A 26478-nucleotide genomic window follows, 5' to 3' on the forward strand; every position below is an offset into this window, starting at 1 on the left:
ATCGCCTTCTCACTGAAGGTCCTCCTGGCCATCCTATCTAAAATCAAAACATTCCCCCCACTCATCCTCCTTCCCTGCTTCAGATCCTATCAGCATCATCACTAAATGAAATATTTTCTTATCTACTTTGTGTCTAGACCAACACTGTCCAACAGAAATAAAATGTAAGCCACATATATAATTTAATTTTTTCCCCAACAGCCACATTAAAAAAGTAAAAAGAAACCGGTGACATTTATTTTAATAATATACATGATCTAATCCAACATATCTAAAATTAATGATTTCAACATCTAATTAACTCAAAAGTTGTTAGTGTTTTGTTTTTGTTTTTACATTATTTTGTTTGTTCTAAGTCTTCGAAGTCTGGTGTGTATTTACCCTGGCAGCCTGTATCAATTTAGACTAGCCACATTTCATATACAGAACCGTCTCATGTAGTGAGCACACGGGATAATACAGAATGAGACCACCGTCCCGTGAAGGCAAGGATTTCCAGCTGTTTTATTCACGGCTGCATCCCTGGCACCTAGAACACTGCCTGACCTGTAAGAGGCATGCAGTCAATACTGGGTGAATGAGTAAGTCAAGTCTGGAATCAAATGCAAGTATGTGGCCAGAGAGTTTCAGACCCAGCAAAGGGCTACCACGCATCTAGCTAGCTTCATCCTCAGGGCTGTTGGGTGGAGCTGTGAAGGGGATAAAGATAGACTTTCTCTCCCAGCGTGGCAGCCTCATTCAGCACCTCCGTGCTTTTCCATTCTCTCCGGACCGATGGAATACTCTGTACGCTCATCCCCGCTGACCACCAGGGACTTAATGTCTTGCAGGAGTGTGAGAGAGCCACGCTTAACCCAAGGCAGTGGCCACCCGCCACCCACCCCGCCCTGGGAATTTTTGGCTTTGGCAGAAATGTTGCTACTGGGCCACGAGTCTCTTCGTCGTTCCTGGGTTCACCCCGGGAGTAGGAGGCCAACTGCGGTGCCTCCCTGGGCAGGGAGCCCTTGCGGGGTGGGGTGGGGGGGCTCGGTGCTGGGTGCCCTGGCACGCTCCCCTGCCCACCATCTCACTCACAAGACCATGCTTGCAGCTTAATGGGGAGCGAGGGGACTTGGGAGGAGTGGGTGTTCCCTGCACCCAGGTCCAGCGGAAGGTGAGTGGCGGCTGTTCTCTGGGAGGCCCTCGCCCCAGCGGGGTCTCAGTGTTCACCCTGCAGGCTGGAAGGCTGCAGCCCAGAGCTGTGATGCTGAGTGCTTGTGTGGGCTCCCCCTGTGGGAGCGGGCATCGTCTGGGCTTGGGGGAGGGCTCTGAGGCCAGCCAGGGTGACATGATAGAAGGGGCACTGGCCTAAAATGAGTACCCAGGATGCCAGGTGGTCAGCTGAGTGCACAGTTGGCCTGGGCCTGCCTGGGGAAGGCCAGTCGGGTGGAGCAAGGCTGGCGCTATCACACGCCAAGCCAGGGGCAGCCAAGGGGCAGACAGAGTCACTGGGGGTGACCTGAGAAGGACATTTGCTGCTGGTGAGGCATCTGGGATCTGCCAGTTGTGAGATCTCTGTAGCTCTGCTTCTCCCAGGCATCTCCTTCCTTCCCTCGTGGTATCCCCCCTCTGTCCTCCCAGCCTTCCCTCTCTCCTGCGTTCCCTTCTCCTCTCTCAGCTGGTTCAACCAAGGTCCTCCGGGCCTCCCTCCTCTGTCTCTGTCTCTCTCACACCCCATGCCCAGGGTGCTGGCCGAGGTGCCCGTGAGCAGTGATGGCTGGGGATTGAATTTAAGTGCGCCTGGCTCCTTCTGAAAGCACGCGGTTGCCCGCCCACCAATGTGATCTGATTTCAGGGGCCTTGGGGAGGCCAAGGACTCCCCCGTTGCCTGGACTCCCTGGCTTCTTTCTGAAACTCCACCCTTAGAACATCGTAATGGGATCCTGCCAAAACGCACCTGCTTTTGAGCGAGGCCCCGGTCTGAACTGCTCTACACGCTTCTGCGGAGGAGCGTGCAGGAGAACTCAGTGTCAGGACAGACAGAAATGTCCTGGTGGGGAACCGTGTCACCCTCAGCACAGTCCTGGGTGCTCCCGGGGCTGGGGCTCACCTCTGCGTGGGTGGAACGTGTGCTCCGTGGACCTCCGGAGAAAGTGTCCATCACGGCACCCTGGGGGACTTGGTCTGCCCACTGGGCACCAGGCCGTGCTAGGAGGACCAGGTCCAGGTCGCAACCTTGCACTTCTTGAAAGTCACTGGGTTTGGTTGCTGTTGGTTTTTTTAATTTACTGGAGTAACAAGAATACGAACGGAATACTTGAACTCAAGACCTGGGAGTCGCTGCACGTGGTCTACGAAAGCTAACCAATGCCATCAACAGTGGGGACCCTCCTTCCCCGGCCAGGGATGCGGGAGGAGGGCTTCTGTTCTGGGTCTGAAGCTGTTGCTTCTCTTGAGTGAGCTGGTTGTGATTCACAGCGACCACCTCCCAGGCTCAGCACCCCCATCCCTGCTGGATTTGCAGCTGGGCCCTGCTATTCAGTGGAAGAAACTGGCAGTCTTTCTGTTTGCGATGTTCCCCAGGTTAGTCTTTCTGCCTTACGGCCTTACGTTTCATTCTTGGGCCGCCATGCAAGCCCACCAGGGCGAACGCGCGGGGGGCAGCCGTTTCACCCACTGCCAAGGCTGTTAGTGAGATGCTACTTCCTACATGTTTGTTCGTTTTCATTCATTCATTCATTCAGCAAGTTCTTACAGTGTATTAGGATCTGTGCCAGGCCCTAGGAATATAGGTGAATGAGACAGACCCAGGTCCTGCCCTCATGTAGTAAGGTCTCCTGACCCTAGATGTCCTTCACAAAGTGCCCTTTTATGAGTGTGCTGGGGATTTTTTTTTTTTTTTTAAGATTTTATTTGAGAGCGAGAGAGAGAGCATGCATGAGTTGGGGGTGGGGGGGTGGTGAGGGGCAGGGGGAGAAGCCGACTCTCCGCTGAGCAGGGACCCTGATGCAGGGCTTGATCCTAGGACAGTGAGATCATGACCTGAGCTGAAGGCAGATGCTTAACCGACTGAGCCCCCCAGGCGCCCACTGGGGATGTTTTTATAGACCTCTTTGACATTGGATGGAGAAAAGGTATCTTCTGGGATGGATGGTGCCTGGAAGATGGTCCCGTTCCCCATAGGCATTTTTGTCTGCAGTTGCAGACGGTCGCTAGCTGGCCACTCCCTCTGGCTCCCTGACCCTACTCCTGTTCCCAGGGCTATTGGAGCTAAACACTGGCCTTTCACAGCTTGCTGGAAGGATGCAGTTTACTGTCTCAGGTCCAGAGCAAGTAGGCTTTCTGGGGATGGGATTTCCCCTCCCAGCAGTGGTTTGAGAGCCCGGAATTGAGTTCCTTGGAAGAAGCTGAGCTTTTCATTAGAGATCAAAGACTGGCCCTGGAGAGAATTCACAGAGCTGTTCTGGGCTGGAAAGGCCCCCTTTGGGCATATCACTTCCTTTCCTGGCTCTGTTAGTCAGGGAACCAAACCATGGAGAGGGAGGAAAGGAGATATTGGGCAGCCCAAGGAGCCACGCTGCTGGGGAACAGGCCTCTCCTGGGGTAGATCAGACAGGAGCAAAAGAGGTTAAAGTGATTTACGTGGAGGAGATAAGAGAGTGGGAGGAGCAGCAGAGGGAGCTGGGTTCTGCGCCCAAGGCTCTCTTGCCCTCTTCATCTCTGATCTGCCTGGTCTGCCATCAAGTGCTCAGCTCATGAGATATACACCGGACTCCTGGTCTCGCGATTCAAGACTCCCCACAGCTTCCCCCCAACCCCCCATCTTTCCTTTGTCACCTCCCCAAGCGTCATGTCCTGCATCTGACTGGATCACAAAGCATGCATTTCTTGTCACACGGAACTCGGATGTGACCCAGGCTGGAGAAGTCAGTGTGGGCCATTGGGAGGCTCAGCGGATGTGAGAAGCTGGAATCAGCAGAGGAAAGAGGAGGCACGTGGGGGGTCCCGTGGAGTAGAACAGGGAGTCTGACTTGTGGCTTACATCTCCTTGCACCTGGGCTCGGGCCTCCAGGCTTGGGCACCGAGGACTCAGGCTTGCCTTCTCCTTGCTGCTGTGCCCTGTCCTCCCTTCCCCCAGCGCCAGAACTGCTTCCCGGGCTGCCGCAGACCAGTCTGGCACGGGGAGATGCGGCAGGGAGTTCACGTCATGTCATGGGGGGCCCCGGGAAGGGGTCTTGCGGGTGCTCTGGACCCTCTCCTGCTCCAGGGTCCACACTCTGAGGCTGGGCCATTTGTGGGCCTTGCATGGGTGTCCCCAGTGATGAGGAACTTTGGGGGACATCGTGACATTCTAAGAGACATCTTTCTTGTGTTGACCCACTTTGGCCAGAAAGAGCTTCATCCCTTTTCGGGCAGCTATTACCTGCCCCGGACTGTCCTCTCCCGGCTCGTGAACAGCTTCATCAGCTCTTCCTCGTGTCAGACTGCCCAAGGGCTGAGACCTCAGGCCCCATCCTCGGGTTCCAGTTTGGCCACATGCATGTTCGTACGAGGCTCCCCGAGTTGGTGCCTGTACCCAGGGGTTTCCTTTATCCTTCATCAGTCAAGCCCCATGAGGCGTAGGGTTTCCCAGGACCTCATAGATTTGCCAGCTATGGAAGCCCCCAGTGGGCTAGAAACATGGGCCAAGACCTTGACCTTTACTCAGTCCAGCGGGGAGGCCTGAGGCTGAAGCCCCAAGGAGATTGGGCTGGGCCTAAGGAATCCCAATCTGCTTGAGTATTCCTCAGCCTATCCTGCACTCCAGGCGCACGGCAGCCGGGCCCTTGTCATATCATGAGTACCTCCTTAGGCAGGAGCACGCTTTCTCCTGGAGGCATTTGGGGAGACGGATGGGGGTAAGGCAGGGGGATTGGGACCACCGCGGCCATGACTCGTCATTTCCACCTAGACAGGCGGGTTCCTCTCTGGGAGACCCTGTGGGGACATGCATGGGCACATGGGGACCCAGGTGCTGGCAGAGCAGGGGGGTGAGCCTTGAGCCCTGGCCCCCAGCTCAGCCGTCACTACCCAGGAGCCCTTGGACAGGCCACCCCACATTTCCCTCTTCGGGGTTCTCCTCTGTTCAATAGAGCTATCCACTCCCCAGGTATCATTTAGCTTGAATATTCGGTGATTCCATGAAGAACTCTATTTCCTTACTAGCTAATAATGGAATCTTTATCTTTTCTGAGATAATGAGTGACTTTCTTCCTTTTCCTTCCTTCCTTCCTTCCTTCCTTCCTTCCTTCCTTCCTTCCTTCCTTCCTTCCCCCTTTCTTCCCTGTCTTCCTTCTCCTTCCCCTATCTTTCTCTTTTCCTCTCCCCTTCATTCTCCCATCCACCCACCCCTTGCCGGAAGATGTCCTTCTAAGAACAAAGGACATCTATTGCATCGTATTTGCCCTAAAAGCCCTCTTGTCATAGCTTATTTTTGGAGATAAAATTTGCCCTCGAATGAAATGCCAAGTATAAGAAATGAGTGCCGCAGTGAAATGGGGAGGGGTGTCCCTGTGGCTGGGAAGGCCGAGGGGCACAGGCATCTGCCCTGGGGAGTCTGGGCTGCACAGGGCATGCCAGTCTGGGTAGAAAGGAGAGCAGCCCTGGGGTAGAGAGTGGCTGTCAAGGGCTGGAGGCAGGCAAGGCGCCTGGGGGTCCGGAAGAGGTGAGAGGGAAGGTCACCTAGGGCAGAGAGGGAGAGAGAGGTCGGGAGAGGAATCCGGGCAGGAATACTGAGAATTGGGCTTCAGGGCAACGTGGTGGTCCCTCAGAAGGTGAGTTTTGATGGTCAGCGCTGGTCTGTTCTGCGTCTCACCGCTTTTAGCCCACTTTGGACGCTGGGCATCACACAGATCTCAACAGAGCCTGGGGCAGGAGACTGGGGCTGGGTTTCTGGGTCTGGGCCCCTGGGGACAGCGCAGCAGTCGGTTCAGAAACACCCTCCAGGGCTTTCTACATGGCTTCCCAGGGAGCAAGATGAGAAGACTGGCAGGAAGATGTTCATGGCCTCAGACAGCTGAGCTTTTTAGCAGGTGTACAGGGTCAGGTGTCATCATTGTGGGTCACAAGTCTAGTAGGAAACTAAGGCCCAGAGAAGTCCCACGTCCTGTCCGGGTCTGACTGCGAGGGGAGGCACCCTGGCCGCTAGGACAGGGCCTGGTGCCAGGTAACTCTGCCTGGCTGAAACCCTCTTTGGTGGCAGAAGCCTTCCTCATTGGCCTCTTGTGGACAGCAATCTGCTTTTCTTTTCTTTTTTAAAGGATTTTTATTTATTTATTTGACAGACAGAGGTCACAAGTAGGCAGAGGCAGACAGAGAGAGAGAGAGGGAGAAGCAGGCTTCCCGCCGAGCAGAGAGCCCGATGCGGGGCTCGATCCCAGGACCCTGAGATCATGACCTGAGCCGAAGGCAGAGGCTTTAACCCACTGAGCCACCCAGGCGCCCGACAGCAATCTGTTTTTCAAAAAGACTGGTTTTCTTTGCTGCTTGAGAGCTGGCTTTTCAGAAAGGAGTGAACTCTGACCCCAGCCCTAGCTCCCGGGAAAGGGCTCAACAGGGACCAGACTTCTAGCCATTTCCTGTGCTCTGTTTCCTCACACTGTCCTGGGGCCCTTGGGAGGGAGTCTGGAGGTGCCCCCTCCCTTCTGACTCTGTGGGCCCTGCCCCACATCTCTCCCCTCCCCACCGCCTGTTCTGCCCCCAACTCTAAAGGAGGGTGCCACAACGAGCAGGAACCCGGAACTCTGAGAACAGACCTGGAGAGGGTGGGACACGCCAAGCCTGTGTCCCTGGAGACCTAGAGGCTTCGGGTCCTGCCCTACTCTCCCAGGGTCCCATAGCCCTGGGAGGAGCCAGAGAGCTTTGGCCCTGGCCCGCTGGTAGGCTCTGCAGCAGGGACATGGGCAGTCCTTGTGCCCGAGCCACTCCCCAGCAGGTGACAGTCCCCAGGGGCCATCTGCATGGGCAGCAGGCCAGGCTGAAGGGATATCAGGTTCTCCTTCCCTCTTTGTCTGAGGGCTTGAAGGTGGTGCCTCTGTGCCCCAGAGTCTTGGGAATGAAAGCCTCCGTACTTCAGGGTGACCATGTTGGTACAGATTAGAATACAGCTAGAATATGCCTCCAGCGCAGGAGGCCATCTGCTCTGAAGGAGACTCTGTTAGGCCTCATGGCTCCACTGTCTTAGTTGCCATCCCGAGCGTGCTGATGTGTTGGCCTGGATCCCCTCTGCTTCCACCTAGCCCCGGCCCTGAGACTCCCTCGGTCCCCTTGACTCTGTCCCCAGGCCAGAAACCTCAGACTGTCCCCGTGTGTCCTCTGGGCATACTGGTCCCCATTTCTGTACCTTCTTCCTCCTCAAGAGGTCCTCTCACTGCCACCCCAGCTTTATCAAGCCTCCTAGTTCCTGGGCCCTGGCCCCACCTTCCATCCACAGTTGGCTTTCAGGAAAAACCTCGGTTCAAACCTCTGCTCTGTCCTTTACCAGAGGCATGTCAGTGAACCTTTCAGAGACTCGGGACCTGGGTCACCGTTATCCCCACCCAGCTCGCCCCCAGCCCTCAGCTGCAGAGTCCTCAGCTTCTCCTTACCTTTCTCTCCCCTGTGGGGCAGGATGGTTTCTGTCCTCGGATCCACCCACTTTCCAGCTGCCAGCCTGTTCCGGCTCCCTGCCCACGAGGCACAAATCAGTCCCTGATCCCCAGGCATTGGGGAGCACCTGCTGAGTCCCATGTGGACCAGGTGGGCATCCGGTGGGCCCCGCACCTTGTGCTTCCCCTCCCCTGCCGTGCAGGGCTAGACCGGGCCTCCCTCTGCAACCCTGCACATGGCTGCCTGCACCCCTCCCCGCCCCCCTACCCGGCGCATGGCCAGGGCCCCTGCTTGAAGGTGCTGCCTCCAGCCCCAGCTCTCTGGGCGGCATTGTGAGCCCTGATTTTCTGAATTCAAAGACACGAAGATGTTTTTGTGTCTTACACTTGATGGGTTCTTTGGTAGGGTGCTTTGTTTCTGGGCGCTCCTTCGTTCTCTTCACTCCCTCAAAACGCTATTTAGCTCCTGATGAAGCTTGCAATCGATGGCATTTCAGCCCCGAGGAGGTATGATAAATGGATAGTGTAATCAGGGACATCTGGAGATTGTTTTTTAACCCAAGGGAGTAACTGTAATGGGAAAAATTGTGGGTTGTCTCTTGATGGGGGCATTTGGGGATGTAAGCGCTGTTCAGACATCGCTGATCGTTGGTTTGTCACGGGCCCAGATAGTCTACACTGAGAACTTCACTGCTCTGGTCTTAGAGACCAGATAGAATACTATTTCTGCTGCTGTCACAGACCCTCCACGCCATAGGATTGAGGCAAGCCTGGGGTCCGTGAATGTCTGTCTCCTGACTTTAGTTCCCTTTCTGAGCAGGGATCCTGAGACAGAATCGTCCAGGGATGGAGATGAAGGGAGAGGGACCCAAAGTCCCAGAATGGGAAGTCAAAGGGCCTTTGCAGGTAAAAACTACCCGAAACAGGGCAGACACTTTGGATCCCCTTTCTCTTGCTGCCCATCCTGGAGAGAGGGTGCCTACTCTCACTTCCCAGTGCACCAACCGGAGGTTCCGGATGGCAGGGGAGCACAGCCTCTCCGGGCTGGGACAGTCCATGGGTCCTCTTCCTAACGGGCCGCCATGGAAACCCAAAGGCTCCCCTTGCAGGGTAGGTGCCCTGGTGGCAGGATGCTGGCCAGCCCAGCCTGAGTGGTCCCTGGCCAAGCTGCGGCTTTCAAACCCAGAGCCCCGCCAGGTCCTTCCTGCCATTCTCGTCCCCTCTGGATTTCAAACCAGTCTGCCCTCCGCCTGTCTCAGTGCATCCAGTGTCCTGAGCCGCTGTTTCTCCCCCAGACCCCCCGGCAGTCAGCAGCTCTCCACTGAACGCCAGCTCCCAGAGAGGTGCGTGGGGATCCAGAAACAGTAAGGCACGAGCTCTGCCAGCTGGGGGTGGTGAGTGTGAAGAAAGAGCCCAAGGTAGCCCCTGCCAGGTGCCAAAGGAGTGGTACAGACAGGGTGTTCTCCGGGAGCTCAGAGGCTGGTGGGCAGGGGAGGCATTTTTGGAAGAGCAGAGAGGTGACCTTTAAAGACGGGAAGGCAGTCGGTGAGCGAAGGGCCCGCCGGGGGAATGAGTGTGGTGTGTCTGGAACGCTGAAGCTTCAGGCAAAGGGATGTGCGTCTCACCTGTGAGACGGGCATGCAGTTGGCGGTCTTTACGGCTGCGCTCTCCCACAGCCAAGGCACTAGCCACCGGCCGCAGCTGAGCTCCTGGCAGGTGGGGCTGGTCGGGACAGAGATGCATTGTAAGTTCAAAAGCTACACTGGATTCTGAAGGCTTCGTCCAGATAGGAAACAATGTAAAATACCTCCGTCATTTTTTTTCTCTCTCGAGGACACGTTGAAATAATAACACATTGGATGTATGGCCCATGTAACATATATTATTAAAATTAGGTCCACCTGTGTCTTTTTACTTCTTTGAAGGGTGGCTGGCAGAAATGTTAAGTTCCACCCAGTGGCTCACCTCATCATCCTTTTGGACAAGGGCGGATTAGAGTCTTTACAACATACTCTTTTTTTAAACGCAGTTCCCTTTCTCTGTAGTCACGACTGTCTTTCACTTCTTTTTAAGATTGATTTTATTTATTTATTTGTTTGTTTGTTTGCAAGAGGGTGAGCAGGGGGAGGAGTAGAGGAAAAGGGACCAGCAGACTCTGTGCTGAGCGGGGAGACCAAAATGCAGGGCTCGATCTCATGACCTGACCCGAAACCAGGAGTCAGACGCTGAACCAACTGCGCCGCCCGGGCGTCCTCACGTCTTCTCATTCTCTCTCAACAGCCGTCCTTCCCTCTTCTTGCCCCTGTCTTCCTGTCACCTTGGCCTTCTTCTCACTTGATGGTCAGGCGTGACGACAGGAGGTCCTGCTCTCCTCTGAAATGGCGGCTGGAGCCCCCGCAAAAGCTTGGGGGAGCCCATCTCTCTCAGGTGCTATCCCCTACTTTTTGCTCCTGTTTCTGGGTTTGTGTCTGAGAAAGGGTGCAGTGAAGGTTGATATTTTTGAGACCCTGCATGCTTGAAAATGTCTTTATTCTATCCCCACACCTGATCAATCAATCCTTCCGCTGGGTGTAGAGTCCTAAATTAAGGTCCGCCCCCTCAGTATCCTGAAGGCAGTTTCTCTCCTGTTTTCATGCTTCCAATGTTGCCCTTGACAAATCCCATGCTATTTTGCCCTCCAGACCCTGTTTGCTTTCTCTCTGGAAGGTGTCAGAATAATCTTGGCTCCTACAATTTGGACATTTCACAGGTGCTTTAATGTGGGGTTCTGTCCCCGTCCATTCTGCAGAGCACTCGAGGAGCCTTCTATCCAGAAGCTCAGACGGTGAGTTCTGGGAAATACAGTATTTTCCATAATCTCCTCCCCGTTGTTTCCTGCAGCTTTTCTCTCTCACTAGTCATGTATGGAACTTCCGACCCATCTTTCTATGTTTGTATCTCTTTTCTCTTACTTACCGTCTCTTGGTTTTCTTGTTCTGCTTTCTGGGAAAGTGCCTCAGCTTTATCTTCTGACCGTCCTCTTTTTTGGCTTCTGAGAGCTCTCTCTCTCTCTTGTTCTCCTTAACTCCTTTTAAAAAATCTTCTTGTTTCATGAATCCAACATTTTATTTCTCAGAGGATATTAACTGTAGTGTTTTTGAAGTTTATTTTTTCCTGGTCCTTCCATTACCTCTGTTCCTCTGAGTTCCTTTTCTTTTCTCCTTTTTAAAATTTGATACACTCTCTGTTTTCACCCTGTAGTCTTTCTCAAAGACTGGTTACCCTTGTATTATCTGTTCATAGTGAAGAGTAGGTCACTAAAAACTTTCCAGAAACTGTACATGAGTGTGTTTGTGTGGAATTTTTAATTTATGGGCTTCATTACAGAGTGGCCAATTGGAGACCCAGAGATTTTACTGGGGACTTCCAAATAGAAGTTTCTGTAAAGCTCTTTCTGCGACCAGTTCCCAGCACCCTGGGTGACAGTGCTTTCAGAACCAAATGGCAGAAGGGGGTGTCCCCTGCTTGCCCCCAACTGCTGCGCACCTGCCCTCCTCTAAGGGAGCTTGTCTGGCCCAGTTTCCCTACAAAATGTCAGGGTGAGGGAGGGGTAGGTTGTCAGTGCCTCCATGGGAAAGGGGAGAAGCCCCAGGCAGACTCGGTCCTCTTACAGACTTGTAATCCGTGCCCTCTCTCCTGCCTTCCCAAGTAGCCAGCACCTCCAATTCCTGATCTTTCCAGCACGGGTGGCAAGATCTGTCCACTTCTCGCTGACCGCCCCTTCGGTAGGCACTGGGTTTCCAGTTTCTCAGTTCTGCTAATTCCTCCATCTGCTTTCCATCTTCCAAAAATCTGTTGACATCTGTTGCCTGCGCGTGTCCCGTCTACTGTTCTCTCTGTCCTTATCTATTCAACTTCTCTTTATTCCTTTGCTCTCATTTCAGTGGGGGTTGGAAGGAGCAGATGTGTGGTGAGCTTACCACATGTAGCAGGTAGACCCTGTGAATGCTTCTGAAGTTTGCCGAGTCCCTTCCCTTAGGAAAGAATGCCCCCCCCCACCCCGGTCATTCCTCATGGAGAACTTGTAAAGGCTTTCCTGTCCTCAAGGTCAATTTTATTTAGAAAAGTGGAAGAGACTAGATTAACCGTACCCTGAACCCAGCTTATAGTTGTTTTTAAATGAATTTTAACATTGTAACAAATTATTTAATTTTTATTTAAATAAAAATGACTTTTTTGCATTAGTCCTTTTCACAGAACTGCATGGAAAACAGTGTCTGGTTGTTTTGTCTCTGGAAATTAGGGTTCCCTATGGGCTGGGTCCTTGGCGAGGCTGGACAGCCTTTTCTCTAGGTGGCATTTATTAAAACAGGAAGTCGGGCCAATGAGATTGCATGGGAGGAGTCTAATTCAGGAAAGCCAAACTGCCTTCAGGGGCCTTAACTCCTTCAACAAGTGCGTTGGTTTTTTTTAAAGGATGCTGGCTTCTCTGTTCACCGCCCGAAACACGCCTTCCCCTTCCAGCACACACAGCCCAGAGCCTCTCCCTGGCAGCGGCCGGACGGCCAGGTGGACCTGAAAGCAATGACCTCGCGGGCTTCTAAGGAAGGCCACCTGTCCCACCAGCCGCAAGGGCGTCGTCCCTTCGGCAGGGGCGGGGCGCAGGGCGGGTCGTCATGGAGTCTTCTCTGTCCTTGCCTCTCCAGGTGCCCCTTTTCAAAGGTCTCAGCATCCTCACGCTACCTCCTGCCGTCACTTCCACCTGGGCCCCCCGCAGCCACAGCAGCTGGCGCCCGACTTCCCCCTGGCCCACCCCGTGCAGTCGCAGCCGGGCCTCAGCGCCCACATGGCCCCGGCCCACCAGCACAGCGGCACCCTGCACCAGTCGCTGACTCCGCTGCCCACCCTGCAGTTCCAGGACGTCACAGGTCCCTCCTTCCTACCTCAGGCCCTGCACCAGCAATACCTCCTGCAGCAGCAGCTCCTGGAAGCCCAGCACCGCAGGCTCGTCTCTCACCCGAGGTGGGCGGGGCGGGGCGGGGCGGGGCCGGGGGCGGGGCCTCGGGCAGGACTCTGGGCGTCCGGCTGCCACCCCGCCAGCTGGGCGGGCAGTCACCGCGTGGGGTTCTGTGCGGGAGGCAGCTTTTACTCCAGTTTCAGGCGGTGAACGCCCCCTGGACCCGACACGGGTTCCCTCGGTAGCCAGTGTGTGTCCTTGTTACATCACTCAGGGGCAGGGGCAGGGGCCGGATAACTGGTGGTTTACAGTGCTCACGGTGGAAGATGGGAGTCCTCATGTCCCCCGGAGCTTCATGATCACCTGATTCTAACACCTAAGGTCCCTAAGGGACACCAAAGGACACAGCCGCTTCCGCCCTGCCCTCAGAGAGCCCATGGTCTGGTTGGGGTGACCAGCTATGAAACAAATGAAGAATAAAATTAGATAATACGGGGCAAGTCAGTTCACCTCTCTGACCCTCAACTGTTAAGAGAAAGAGAGTACATCAGGGGTTCGCAAACATTCGTGCCTTAGGACCCTTCACACTCTTAAAAATTATTGAGGATTACATAACCTTCTGTTTACACGGGTTATGACTATTGATATTTACCATGTTGGGAATTAAAACTGAGCTATTTAAACCATATTTATTAATTCATTTAAAAATACAAGAACAAACCCATAAAAACAAAAAAAGACCAATTGTATCTTTTTTGAAATGAAGGTATACATGTAGTGAGAAGAGGGATTTTTTTTTTTTACATATTTGCAAATCTTTAATGCCTGGCTTAATAGAAGACGGCTGTGTTCTCATGTCTTCTGCAATCTATTCCAGAATCACATGTAGTTTCTAGAAAATTCACCATTCACCTGTGAAAGAATGAGAGTAGAAAAGCAAATAACACCCTAGAACTATTATGAAAATAGATTTGACCACACAAACCCCATGAAGGAGTCTCGGGGACCCCCAGGGGTGCCTGGACCACACTGAGGACTGCTAGACCTAATGATTTCTAAAGCTCTAAGAGTCTGTGGGGTTGGGGTGTGGGGGGCACAGGTGGATGTTGTAGCAGTTCAGAGGGAGAAGAGGTCATCATGCTTGTGGTGTGCAGGGAGGCCTTCCTGTAGGTGGTGTCTTTGACTGGGGCCATGAAAGCTGGGAAGAGTGTGGAGAAGGGTGGAGGAGAGGAGAAGGGTGTCGCAGGAGCAGAGGGGTGCACAGGTGTGGGAAAGCCTACAGGAGACACGTCTGTGTCCCCTGAAAACAGCCCACGAAATTCAGAGGGAGGAAGTAGGAGAAAAAGCAGAGGAGGCTGGGGAGTTTGGGTGGGACAGGTGGCTGGCAGGAGATACACCGAGGGAAAGGACTCAGCATAGTGGGCAGCCCCCAGACAGCAGGAATGTGTGAATTATTGACAGCCACCAGCTGGGAGATATCCTTGGAATTTGGGCAGAGGGACAAAACTCACTGCTCTATAGGCTGTAGGCTCAGGCTGGCCAGGGCTGCTCAGTGCTCCTAGGGGCTGGGCTGGCCCCCGGGCAGCCTTGACGCCATGCACCCTCCCTTTCTTCCCATGCAGGCGGAGTCAGGAGCGTGTGTCTGTCCATCCCCACCGCCTCCACCCCAGCTTCGACTTCGGCCACCAACTCCAGACACCTCAGCCCAGGTATTTGGCTGAGGGCACTGACTGGTGAGTGTTTGGGGGCCCTAAGCAAGGGAGGGGGTGGGGAGGGTCTTGCCTGATCCATGCAGTTCCTGTTTCCTTCACGTTGAATGGCGCAGGAGGCCTGTCTTCAAGCTCTAGGCGTTGCCTGTGCCCCCAGTCACCCTCAAGGCCACATGACCCCCACTGGGCCAGGTTAAGGCAATTAGTTCAGGATGTGCCTGGAGAGCACCATGTGCCCAACTTGGGGCTCTGTGTTCATGGTCCTGCAGGGGAGGAGGGGACAGAGACACAAAACACTTCCCAAGGTCAATGATGCCTGGAAACCAGTGGTTTCTGGGAGACAGGCAGAAAGGAGAGTCTCAGGAGCTAGCTAATCAGGGAAGGCTTCCTAGAGAGGGTGGACCTTGAGGTATCCACAGAGAGGAGCCAGGGCAACCCAGCAAGACCAAACACGGGCTTGTGGAGGCAGAGCAGGGTTGGAGGTAAGGACTGAGGACAGAAGCTGGGGAAAGAGATTGAGGGCTTTGCCGGGATATCTTTGTAGGCGCTGAAATCCTGTGTCTTATAATTTCTTGCACTCAGGACAGAGGGATAGAGGTCTTTGTTGCCCTGTGATGTAGTGTTGCTTGGTTTGGGGTCCTCTATCCCACCTGTCTCTCTGGTTCTAGCTCAGGACTTGGCTGACCTACACTAGGGGGTGATGCAGATGTCCAAACACTTGAAAAAGACGTGTAGTTCCCTGAGGCATTTGGGTTTAGAGGGCATCACACCTGCAACTTATTTTCAAATAGTTCAAGGAAAAACCCCAGAGAAGTGTGTGTTTAGCTGTTGTAAGTATACGTGGAGAGAGAGAGAAGGAACTAGAAATGCGGCAAAATAGTAAAACATTAACGTTGGGGAACCTGGGTGAAGGGGATCCGGGAATTCTTTGGGCTGGTCTTGTAATTTTGGGGTCAGCATGTTGCTGTTTGAAAGAGTATAAATGCAAACAAACAAAAAACTTCTATGGAGAAGCAGGGACTATATTAAAAACAAAAAACAAACAAACAAACAAAAAAACACCAGACGGGCTCTGTGTCATTTTCCAGCTGTCAGTCAGGTGGACAGGGCTTCCAGGAATGGTTCAAAAGCGGGGGAGTACCGGCTGACTGCATGCAAAAGGTGCTTCCAGGCACAGGAAATAGTTGTTCTAAGGCGTTCCCATGTCTCCCGGCCCCCTGCTCATTCTGGGGGACACTCTGTGAAATTGAACACTTCCTCAAAGGAGAGGCTATGCGGAGGCCAACTTCAGCCCAGGCTTTTTCTAATTAGCAGATTCAAATCAGGAAGGTTTAATTGCAGTTTGGATTGAATTCTGTCCCTCAGCAGTCAAGTACATCCAATTTAATTCAATTCAGTACACACTGGGTGATTTGAAGAAACATTAGGGAGCCAGCGCGGCCAGTGGGACCCGGGAGGTGACATGGGTGAGTGGTGAGACTTCTCCTGGGGTGGTGTCGGGAGCCCCACAGGTGTGAGCCTCCCCAGCTCGCTGGCTTTCCGCGCTTCACTCCCTCTGCCCTTCTGACCTCTTTCCGCCTGAGAAACAAAGACTGAGGTCCTGAGAGGCCTCAGCAGGGGACGAGGGGAGGATCCTGCCCTGAGTCACATCTGGGTTCACCCTGGGCTCTTTCTGCTTGGCCTGTCCGCCTTACTTTGGGATATTTAAACCCTACTCTACCCAGGCAGCTTCTCTTAGCTGGGCATCTTGGCCAAGAGTGTGGGGGAGCAGCAGCCCTTGCGGCAGCAATCCCAGATATGCCCCTTTTTTGGTCCATACCAGATAACTCAACCCTGACCTTGAGCTCCAATGTCTCTGTCCTCATCACACTCCTTCTTTGACTCATTCCCGGCTTCATACTTCCAGCTGTGATGCTAAGGTCTGATTGCACCCCGTTCCACCACCCAGCCCTAGCCCTAGCCAGGCAGAGCCCCCCCCCCCCAGATACCTGGGACCTGTGAGACGGTAGGTGGAAGGCAACAGCATCCGACTGTCCTTCCCCTGCCAGCGACTCTGCCTCTGCCAAGCCTCCACGTTCACCTGCGAGACGGTGCCAGCTCTTAAGGTCTCTGGGAAGAATGTCAGGCTCAAGGTAGCAGCCAGACCACAGCACGGCTTCAAAGCCATTGATAGTGAGTGGAAAATAAAGTTTAGCTTGATATTTAGTTGCAACTGACAAGAAACTATGCATTGAGACAATGCCCCCCATATATACACACATATATGCACACAGACACACACTCACATATACACACATCACATCTGGAAGCTGGAATTCCTTAAATATCTCTCATATCTTTTTTCCTTAGTTTGGATGTATTTGTTGAAGAGATGTGGGCTGTTTTTTCTGTGTTTGCCCCCTGCTCGGTTCTTGCTGGTTGCCCTCTGCTGCATCCCTTCAGAGGTCCCTCTGTTTTCCTCAGTTCCCAGTGCACTGACACTTAGATCAAGGGTCGAGCAGATTCACGTTCAAGTCTTACTATTTCTTGGCAAAAATACTGACAAGGGGTGTGTTCTCCCAGCAGAAAGCTGGTTGTCTCTCCCTCTGCGGTGTTAGCCATTGGTGATCTCTGCCCGGAGCCTTTCCTTCTTTCGGGGATGCAGGGAGGTGACGGATAACTCCATCATTCCTTATTCACTTGCTGGCTAGAAAGCTTTTATAAAGAGGAATTTCCCTTCATCAACCATTCGGCTACCCTCGGTCCAGTTAACAGAGGAAAGGCAGGATAAACGTTGGATTCTTTCCCTCTCTTTACTGGTTTCCAAAATGAAGCGCTGGTTCCCTAATGTCCTTTGAAGGGACCGGTTTTCTTTACCATCATTTCCCTCTCATGGATCCGAACCTGTTCGAGAAGTTCCCATCTGCTGGAATGATGCTTGCTGACATGCCCCTCGTCTAAACCCTGGCCAGTGGGAACCTCTTCAGGATGCCGTGATAACTTCCTTGCTTTCAGTTATAACAAGAGGTTTCAAATCATTTCGCACATTTTCTGCTCCAGACCTGAAACTGGCCATTTCCCAAGGAGCCCTGGTTCCTTTTCAGTTGGAATGACTGATTTTTTTTTTTTTTTTTTAAAGAGAGTTTTCCTGTCTTTGTAGGAGTCGGGAGTAGGGATCCAGGATGGCTTTCCCAGCCTCACGGCTGCAGAGGTCCCTCTTCTGTGGTTTTCTCACAGTGGCACAAATGTGGCATCTGCTCCCCCTCTCCCTCCACTTCTACCTGACTTGTCTTCCCTTGGCTCCATATTTTGGATGGAGATCTGTTTGGATCCTTTCAGCATTTCTCTCAAGGATGGTCTTTGTCTTGGGAGGAGCTTCGGTGCACTCATTCTAAGGAGTTTTCTGGGGCATAGACCGTTCCAGCCCCTTCAGACCTGGCAGACCCCCTTTCTCCTCTGAGTCTCTGTTTCCTTCACTTTAAAGAGAGGGGAAGGGGTGGGTGACGCCGAGTCCCTCGCAGCTCTGGTGGTTTGTGACTCTGAGTCTTGTGTCTGGGGTCCCTCCTGTAAGCAGATGACTGAATCCCAGCACCCTCTGGTTCACTGTGGCCTTGTCCCCGCAGGGATCTCAGTGTGGACGCCGGCTTGAGCCCTGCCCAATTCCAGGTGCGGCCCATCCCTCAGCACTATCAGCATTACCTAGCGACTCCTCGAATGCACCACTTTCCCAGAAACTCCTCCTCCACGCAGATGGTGAGTGCACGGGCTCTGCCAGGGAACGGACCCCCTGACTGCCTATGGGTGCCGGTGGCAGACTAAGGCCCACAGCTCCCTTGTGTCCTGCTGTCATGCTGTTCCCACTCTGGCTTGATCTGCCGGACAAAAGGCCTTTGTCCCCGCAGGGCCCTGTGATTGCAGCAGGGGGCAGGGTGGCTCTGAGGGACCTTCCCAGTCCCTGGCGTTGCAAGCTCCATGGAGCGGAGGTGAGGACAGGCCATTAAAGTGGCACCGGACTGTTGGTGAAATATTATCTCCAGACAGCCCGTGCATGTAGCTGCCCTACAACACATTTCCCCCCTTCCGGCCCTTGTCTCCACCATTAACCACCCCGTCCTCAGTCTCCTTGTTTGTACCATGAGAGGTTTGCATGAGTGATCACTGAAGCCCTTGTCCGCTCTGACGTTCTATGACTGATGTCATGAGCACCATCTCCTACGAGAAAAAGCTAACATTTATGGAACACTCAGTGCATGGCAGGCCCTGTTTTAAGCACGTTATGCGAATTGCTCGCAACGTTACGTGAAAGGGTGCTTATCCCTGTTTTACAGCTGGGCAAGCAGGAGCAGAGAGGTTAAGAAACAGAGCTCATGCAATGAGTAGGTAGAGGAGCTGTGATGGAAATCTGGGCCCTCCAACTCATAGTCAGGGCCAGGGGCAGGGGTGAGCGGGGCAGGTCTTGCCAGAGCAGGATCAGATCCTGTCTTTATTTAACATTTTGGTATTTTGTTCATTATGGACTTTTGGCAATAATTTTGATTTTTTAAAATATTGCATTAAAATATTATTTACCTTCATTATTGAATCTTCTGTGCTGAAATACTATTTACCTTGATTACTGAGTCTTTTGCACTGAAATTCATGCTCTCACTGGCCCTGCCTGGCTAGGACATGGCCCATGCCCTTCACCTTCTGAGACACTGTCTGGGGCAGTACTGAGTAGAGGGGAAGGAAGGGGCCGCAGCCACCCAGCTGCCTGGGTTTGAAATCATCCTCTGCCACTTAGGCACTGACTTTATCTATTTGTGTCTTGTTTCCCTACCAGAAAGATGGGGGTAGCAACGGTAGCCACATCCTAGATCAGATGAGATCACTCAAGTCGTTACGTGCAGTGCTTAGACAGTGCCTCTCTGGGAATAAATGTCCAATCAGCTGAGTCATCTTACTAATGATATTAGTATATGGTATATATATTTACTAATTTATACTTACTTTATTGATTTTGTTATTTGGGGGGGGGAGTAATCTGGCATAGGCTTGGTTCTTGATGAGGAGAGGAGGGTACATAAGAGTAGGAAAGAGAGCACTCCCCTGAAGGCTCTCAGGGGTGTGCAGCTTGGCCGGTTATGGGGGGAGCAGCTGGATGCTGGGCTCATGCAGCCTGGAATCCCATCTGAGGTGTTTTCCTCTCCAACAGGTCGTCCATGAAATCCGAAACTACCCTTACCCTCAGCTTCACTTCCTTGCTCTCCAGGGACTAAACCCCAGCAGACACACCTCCGCGGTGCGGGAGAGCTATGAGGTATGCCCACTCCTCTCTCTGGTTCCATCTGGGTTGGAGGAGACATCATTAATGTTCATGGTCCCCTCTCCCTCTCTCCTGCTGGTGGGTAGGGCATGGGAGGTTGTGGGGAGCTTTGGACTTGAGCGTAAGAGAGAGAAAAAGAGAGAGTGAGTAAAGATGTTGGGTCTTTTAGTACCAGCGAAGTTCTTCCCGGTGGTTATTTGAGTGCTTCCTGCTAACATCTTTCAGTGCCCTCCCTCCGTATCGTGTGTGTGCACATGTGTAGTGAGGGAGTACATGCAGAGTGCACATGTCCACACTTTCCTCTTTGCAGGAGCTGCTGCAGCTTGAGGACAGGTTGGGAAATGTGACTCGGGGAGCTGTACAGAACACCATTGAGAGGTTCACCTTCCCCCACAAATACAAGAAGGTGAGTTTGCTAGTGGGTCAGCCTGTGTCATTGAGGGTTTGTGGTTAGATGCTCTGAAGCTGTGATGTTTCCCCAGGATCTTCTCCCGTGTCTCTGCCAGGTGTGACCAGGAGGGGAGATGGGGGTGCCGCTCATCATAAAGGAGGAGGGCTGGATGTGCGTGTGCATATGGACTTGTGAGTGGGTGTGTTAGGTAGGCATACAGGTGTATGAATGCTTGTATCTGAATGAGTAGGCAAAGGGAGAACCTGCAGTGAAGGGGAAGATATGTCTTAGAAAAGAAGTCCAAGTCCAATCCCACATGGGAACAAATGAGTAACTAAGACTTCAGAGCAGGAGTTTGTAATCCTCATTGAGCGGCAAGATCACCCGGGGAGCTTTTAAGGCCACATGTTTCAAAGCTCCACCCTAAGCCTATGGAAGTACACTCTTCACCGATATAGCTCAGGAGTCTGGAGTAGGATTAGAACCCAGCCATATGATTTTTAAATATTTTAAAATTCCAGTAAATAAAAATTTGGAAGCAACCAAGATGTCATTCAATAAGTGAGAGTATAAACAATAGTAGTACATCCATACAATGGAATATTAGTCCATGATTTAAAAAAAATGAGCCATGGAGAGACATTAGGGAACCTTAAATGCCTATTACTAAGTGAAAGAAGCCAACCTGAAAAGGCATACTGTATGATTACAATCATATAGCATTCTGGAAAAGGCAAAACTAGACATTTAATAATCCCTTGTTGCCAGGGGCTTTAGGGGGAGGGATAGACGAGTGAATGGGTGGATCACAGGCTATTTTTAGTGAAACTATTGTATGCTACTGTAATGGTGGACACATGACATGGTGCATTTGTCAAAGCCCATAGAACAGTACAACAGGAAGAATGAACCCTAATGTAAACTCTAATAACAGTGTTTCACTATCAGTCCATCAGTAATAACAAATGTACCACACATACAAGATGCTAAAATAGCTCAGACTGTGTGTGTGTGTGTTGAGTGGGGGTAGGGACAAGGGAATGGGCTGTATTTTCTGCTCAATTTTCATGTAAGCTAAAATTGCTCTACAAAATAAATTCCTCTGTGAAAAAAATATATTTTTTTTAAATTTAAAAACTAAAAGCTTGATAAGTACTGAGAGAGTTGGCATGGGAAAACACTCATTGAAGTCAAGCCAGAGCCCATCTTACTGCCTCATGAGGCACTAGTACTCAGTGGTCATGAGCACTAAGTGTTAGAGTCAGATAGGACCAGTATTTAATTTCAGTGTTACTGCTGTCTTTATTTGGGCTGCTGTAATGAAGTACCATCAGCTGGATGGTTTAAATTGCAGCCATTTATTTCTCATAGTTCTCAAGCCTGGGAAGTCCAAGATCAAGGCACTAGGTTCTCTTCCTGACTTGTAGATGACTCCATTCTTGCTCTATCTTCACATGGCAGAAAGAGGAAGTTCTGATGTCTTTTCCTCTTCTTATGGGGCACTAATCCCATCATAGGGGCTCTGTCTTCATGACCTCAGCTAAACCTAATTAGCTTCCAGAGGCTCCTATCTCCTAATACCATCACATTGAGGGGTTGGGCATCAACATCTGAATTTAGGATTGGGAGGCAAAGACATTCAATCCATAGCCACCACTGAGAGCTGTATAGCTCTGGACAACTTACTTGACTATTCTGGCCCCTTCCCCATTATTTTTAGTGTCAAATAGGAATGATGTGTTAGTAGCAACCATAAGGGGTTCCCCAGTCGGATAATGCATGTAACAGGTTAGTATAGTACCTGGTATCTGGTGAGTGATCAGGGATGGTGAACTGCTCTCACCTTGATAGAGGGCTCACTTGTTCTAGGCTTGCATGGATGCCCATGATATCAGTTCAAAGGCCATGATCTTGGTCTGTGCAGATCCCCACAGAGGCAATGGATTCATCTATATGTGATTTCAACCAACATTCATTATCTACAATGTGTCTTATATGGGTAGTATGTTCACAGAGGAAATGACAGTATTTCAGTAACTAAGGGTAGCATTAGCAAATGGAAGATAATAATTCTCTGCAGGGCGAGCTTTAGGATACTGGAGGAGAATATGGAAGGCAATGAGTGGCATGTTCAAGAGCCCAGAGCAGCTTCCACTCCTCTGACCAGGGTGTTCTCACTCTTGCTAGGGCCACAGGCCATGAGGGGACAGGGAGAGAACACACATGGAAGATGGAAAGGGAACATGGACCAAGCCAATAATATAAAGAGTTGAGGTAAAAATGATGAGAATAAAGGGAGAATTAGGGGAATAAAATACTATAAGAAAGAAAGAAGAAGAATTAAAAATATGAAACGATAAAGTCTAGGACCCAAACGAAATGTGAAAAAAAAACTTTGAAAATTCAAACTGAGAGTCAAATAATACAAAACAAAAAATATTTTACAATAGCGATGATAAAAGAATAAAAAATACAAAGGAAGAATAGTCATGGAGACAAATATAAAAAGTAAGAATTGGGCAAAGATATGAAAACAGCATACAGAATGAAAACCAATCACATTGACATGAAAGGGAATGTGAATGAGGACAAAAATGTATGGGAAGAAGGGGTAAAACTAATATAAAATAAATGCTGAAAAGAGTTCCCATTAAAATAAAAGTTATATAGGTAATGAGAAGACAACCTAGAAGACATAAAAGATTAAAAATACAAAAGAGGAGTGCTCGCTTCGGCAGCACATATACTAAAAATACAAAAGAGGAAATAGGAAGATTTGAAAAGAGACTGATTAAAGAAATATAGATTAGGGACATCTGGGTGGCACAGTTGGGTAAGATCTGATTCTTGGTTTTGGCTCAGGTTGTGATCTCAGGGTTGTGAGATCAAGCCCTGAGTTGGGTTCTGTGCTCTGAGTGGAGTCTGCTTAAGACACTATCTTCCTCTCCCTCTGCCCCTCTCTCTGCTCTCTCTCTCTCTCTCTCTCTCAAATAAATAAATATTTAAAAAAGAAAGAAATATAGATTAGATGTAGTAGAACAAGGTTAGACTATTTGGTTGAAATCATTAACTATAAAAAGGAAATAATGAATAATGGTGGGAAAAAATAGAAAATAGGTAAATAGTGAATCTTATTAGTATCTTTTATAGAACATCCCTTTTCTCAAAGGACCAACTGAAAGAAGGCCACTCCTCCCAGAAACACAGCTGGGCTGTTAGGCAAGCAGACCATCGTGATTCAATTCGTACTCAGAAGCCATGATGATTATATGGGACTATGGATGTAATTCTGATTTTCTGGTTTCTAGACAACAGAACACTTATTGCACTGGCCATCACATGGTTTGCAGTTGGAGTAGATAGGGCCCAGGGAGGCTGAGAGCAAAAAGCATAGATTTTCTTCTATGCTCCAGTGAGGCTATAGCATTCCAGGGACCACATCAGACTAAGGAACTCCAGAGCTTAGGACCAAGGATTGGAGTGGGGAAACCTAGCATCTAAGCCGGCCCCAAGGTCATAGTTATTCTGTGGGCAACTTTTTTTTAAATCTTATGACTCTTCAGATTTTTCTCTTGGCAAAATGACCTTTAAGTCTGCTTCTCTCTGGAGAGGGGACAGAAGGGCTAGTTTTCTTCCCATGGATATTATCAGACTGTTTCACTGCACAGCTTGGAGATGGGGACTAGAAATGTGGACCAGTTTCATTCACTGATTAGATTCCTTCCTCCCCAGAATATTTTTAAAGTACCTATGATGTACCTTCTGCTTGCCCAAGTATGGAACAATACCCAAGGAAGGGTGAACCAAGGTCCACATCACCTAAGAACTTGGAAATTTCTATATAGCAGTTAACGATTTTCAAATAATTAGCGTAGAATTTTTAAAAATTCAACTAAAGTCAACAAGTGTAAACAGCATAACTACATGATGTCCAAACTCATGTTGGAGCTAGTGCCTATCTTAAAGGAATTTTCTGGATAGGGAGAAATCCAACAATATAAAATAACTGTATGGTACAAATGATATGAGTTGAGGAATTTTGCTTTCACCTAGTTATGAATGAATAAATGAGTAGAACTTAGTTGAGTGAAAGAGAGAAAAGAACGAGGGAAGGAGAGAAGGCAGGCAGGCAGGCAGGAAGGAAGGGTAGATGGGTAGATGGATAGAAGGGTAGACAGATGGAAGGTTGGGTGGCTGGAAGCTGAGTGGATAAGTGGATGGGTGGGTGAGTGGATGTATGCATGGATATATGTATGGATATATGTATGGATGGGTGAGAAGGTAGATGAGTGGATGGGTGAGATGTTGGGTGGATGGAGGGTGACCAAGAGAGTGGATGGGTGGATGAGTGGATGAGGATGAGTAAATGGGTGAGTGGATGGACGGAAAAAGCATGTTGGACCTGAATGTGGAGGCAGAAGCCTGGACGCAGGGATCTAAGTAGGAAAGGACATAAGGGAGGAGGGGACAGTGTGAGGGGAATAGGAAGGGGAAGCAGTTTATCTATAAGACATAGTTTTACCATGTACTGATTCATTCATTCCTTTCCAAACTCTATACCTGTCAGCCAGGATAACCACCACTGTATCCCAAGGCAAAGAGAAACTGCTGGGGAGGAGGCCAGGAAAAGGGTCTGGGATAAGCACCCAAGTCTGGGGATTCCTTAAGAACTTGCAAAGACACTGACTCCCGGATAAGGGAGGGGGAGGCTGTGGTTGAAAAATCGGGGTCTCCAGGTGAGCTGCTCCAGGTAACTGATTCTCCTCTTCTGCTTCTCACAGCGAAGACCCCAGGATAGCAAGGGCAAGAAGGAAGAGGGGGAGGAGTCAGACACAGATGAGAAATGCACAATTTGTCTGTCTATGCTGGAAGATGGAGAAGATGTGAGGTAAGAGACCCGCTCCTTCTGTCCCTCCTCCCTTCCCCCCGCAGGTATTAACGATCTGTCGTGTGCTGTATGTCAGGGGTACAGTGCTTGTTTTCTTGTGTATGTGCAGGCTAAGTGTGCCATAGATTGTTATGTGGTTCTTCTAGGGACGTGGTGTGTGGAATGTTCTAGATGTGTGATGCTTGTGATGTGGACTGGTGGACCCAGAGTGTAAGAGAACAGAGTGATATTTGGCTTGGATGGGTGTAAGACAAAGTCATGGCTTTGTTTCAGGCTGGTCTGAAGGGGCTTCATGGAGGAGGAGGGCTGTGGGGTGCTCCTCCCTGTCATGACTTCCCAGCCCTGCCACAGCCTCACTGCAGGGCAGGGCTCCCAAGACCCTCTTTGGGCCATCTCCCAGTGGTGCCAGTGTGGGCCACCCCCCACCCCCATCCTGTGATAACCAGTATCATGCCGCCCCTGGCACCCCCGGGACCCCCTCCCTTTCCACCAGTCCTCTGACCCTCCCTTCTCTTCCAGGCGCCTACCCTGTATGCATCTTTTCCACCAACTGTGTGTGGACCAGTGGCTCGCCATGAGCAAGAAATGTCCCATCTGCCGAGTGGACATTGAGACACAACTGGGAGCCGACAGCTGAGGGAGGAATTAGCCAGTGGACGCCCCATTTTCCTTCACCAGGTCCCCCCACGGCCATAGCCCTTGCAGCCAAACTTTGCCTTCTGAGCCATTTGATGTAGAGGAAAAGCCTGCAAGCACATTTTGTGGAAAGAGGAGTTGGCGGTATCCGTGTCTGAGGGGAAGGAGGGGTGGGGGGAGGACCCCCCCATCCAGAATGGTGACTGCCCCCATCCACCTCGCTGCGCGGGAGGGAGCTGGCCGTGCCCGGAGCAGGGGTGGGAAGGGGGGGCCCACGCTGCTGAGAATCTGGACGGGAACCGGAAGGTCCTAGCTGACAGACAGGCCCCTCAATCCTGTCCTTGGAAGGATTGTATATATACCTCTCGACCACGTAGAAACCATGTAGGGGTCTCTAGCTATTTCTGTGGATGGCAGCCGGAGCATGTTAGCTTAAGAAAAATGTCGTGTGTGGTGCTCTAGTCATCTGTGGTGGACATGTCGCTGTTACGAATTCGCACCAAATATTTCTCATTGAGTTCCTTGTTTTGGTGCCTGACTGAACCAACAAACGACAGCCCAAATCTTCCCGTCTTTCTGAGAAAAAAAGGAGAAAAGAATCAAAAGTGAAAAAAAAAAAGCCAAATCCTGTTTTCTGGTGAAAAAGGATGATTTTTTTTTTTTCACCCAGGTTGGGGGGGGTGCGGGGTGGGGGGGAGACTTTTGGTTTTGGTTTTGGTTTTTTTTTCCTTTGCTTTTGTTTTCCTCATGTTTACAGTGCATGGAGTGGAGAAGGGGAGCATCTGGGGAAGGGGAGGACTGGAAAAGGAGCAGGTGGGGGGCTTCGGTGGCCCCTGAGGGGCTCAGCCAGGGTGAGGAAGGCAGGGTTTGAGGAGAAGGGGACATTCTGTCTTGAGGGAGGGCTCCCCAGGTCCAGGCCCGTCTACTTCCTTCTAGCCATGGCCCTGGTTCCACGTGGGACTAGGGAGGAGCAAGCCTTCAGATAGAGTTGCCCCCGTGTTCCTCAGAGCCAGGGTGTCCCCGCTGATGC

At 51.1% G+C, this 26478-nt stretch overlaps 1 protein-coding gene across 1 annotated transcript in view; it reads left to right on the forward strand.

Moving 5' to 3' along the window:
* RNF165 (ring finger protein 165) overlaps positions 1–26059 on the forward strand; it is a 97702-nt gene extending 71643 nt beyond the window's left edge. Inside the window, exons 2-8 of the mRNA XM_046025353.1 lie at positions 12290–12605; positions 14163–14273; positions 17852–17981; positions 19423–19527; positions 19844–19939; positions 24706–24812; positions 25332–26059. Of these exons, the coding sequence (XP_045881309.1) occupies positions 12290–12605; positions 14163–14273; positions 17852–17981; positions 19423–19527; positions 19844–19939; positions 24706–24812; positions 25332–25449 (983 nt within the window). The 3' untranslated portion in view covers positions 25450–26059. The remainder of the gene's footprint in view (positions 1–12289; positions 12606–14162; positions 14274–17851; positions 17982–19422; positions 19528–19843; positions 19940–24705; positions 24813–25331) is intronic.
* The last annotated feature ends 419 nt before the right edge of the window (positions 26060–26478 follow it).

The sequence above is a fragment of the Meles meles genome, chromosome 12, assembly GCF_922984935.1.
Source record: "Meles meles chromosome 12, mMelMel3.1 paternal haplotype, whole genome shotgun sequence".
NCBI lineage: Eukaryota > Metazoa > Chordata > Mammalia > Carnivora > Mustelidae > Meles > Meles meles.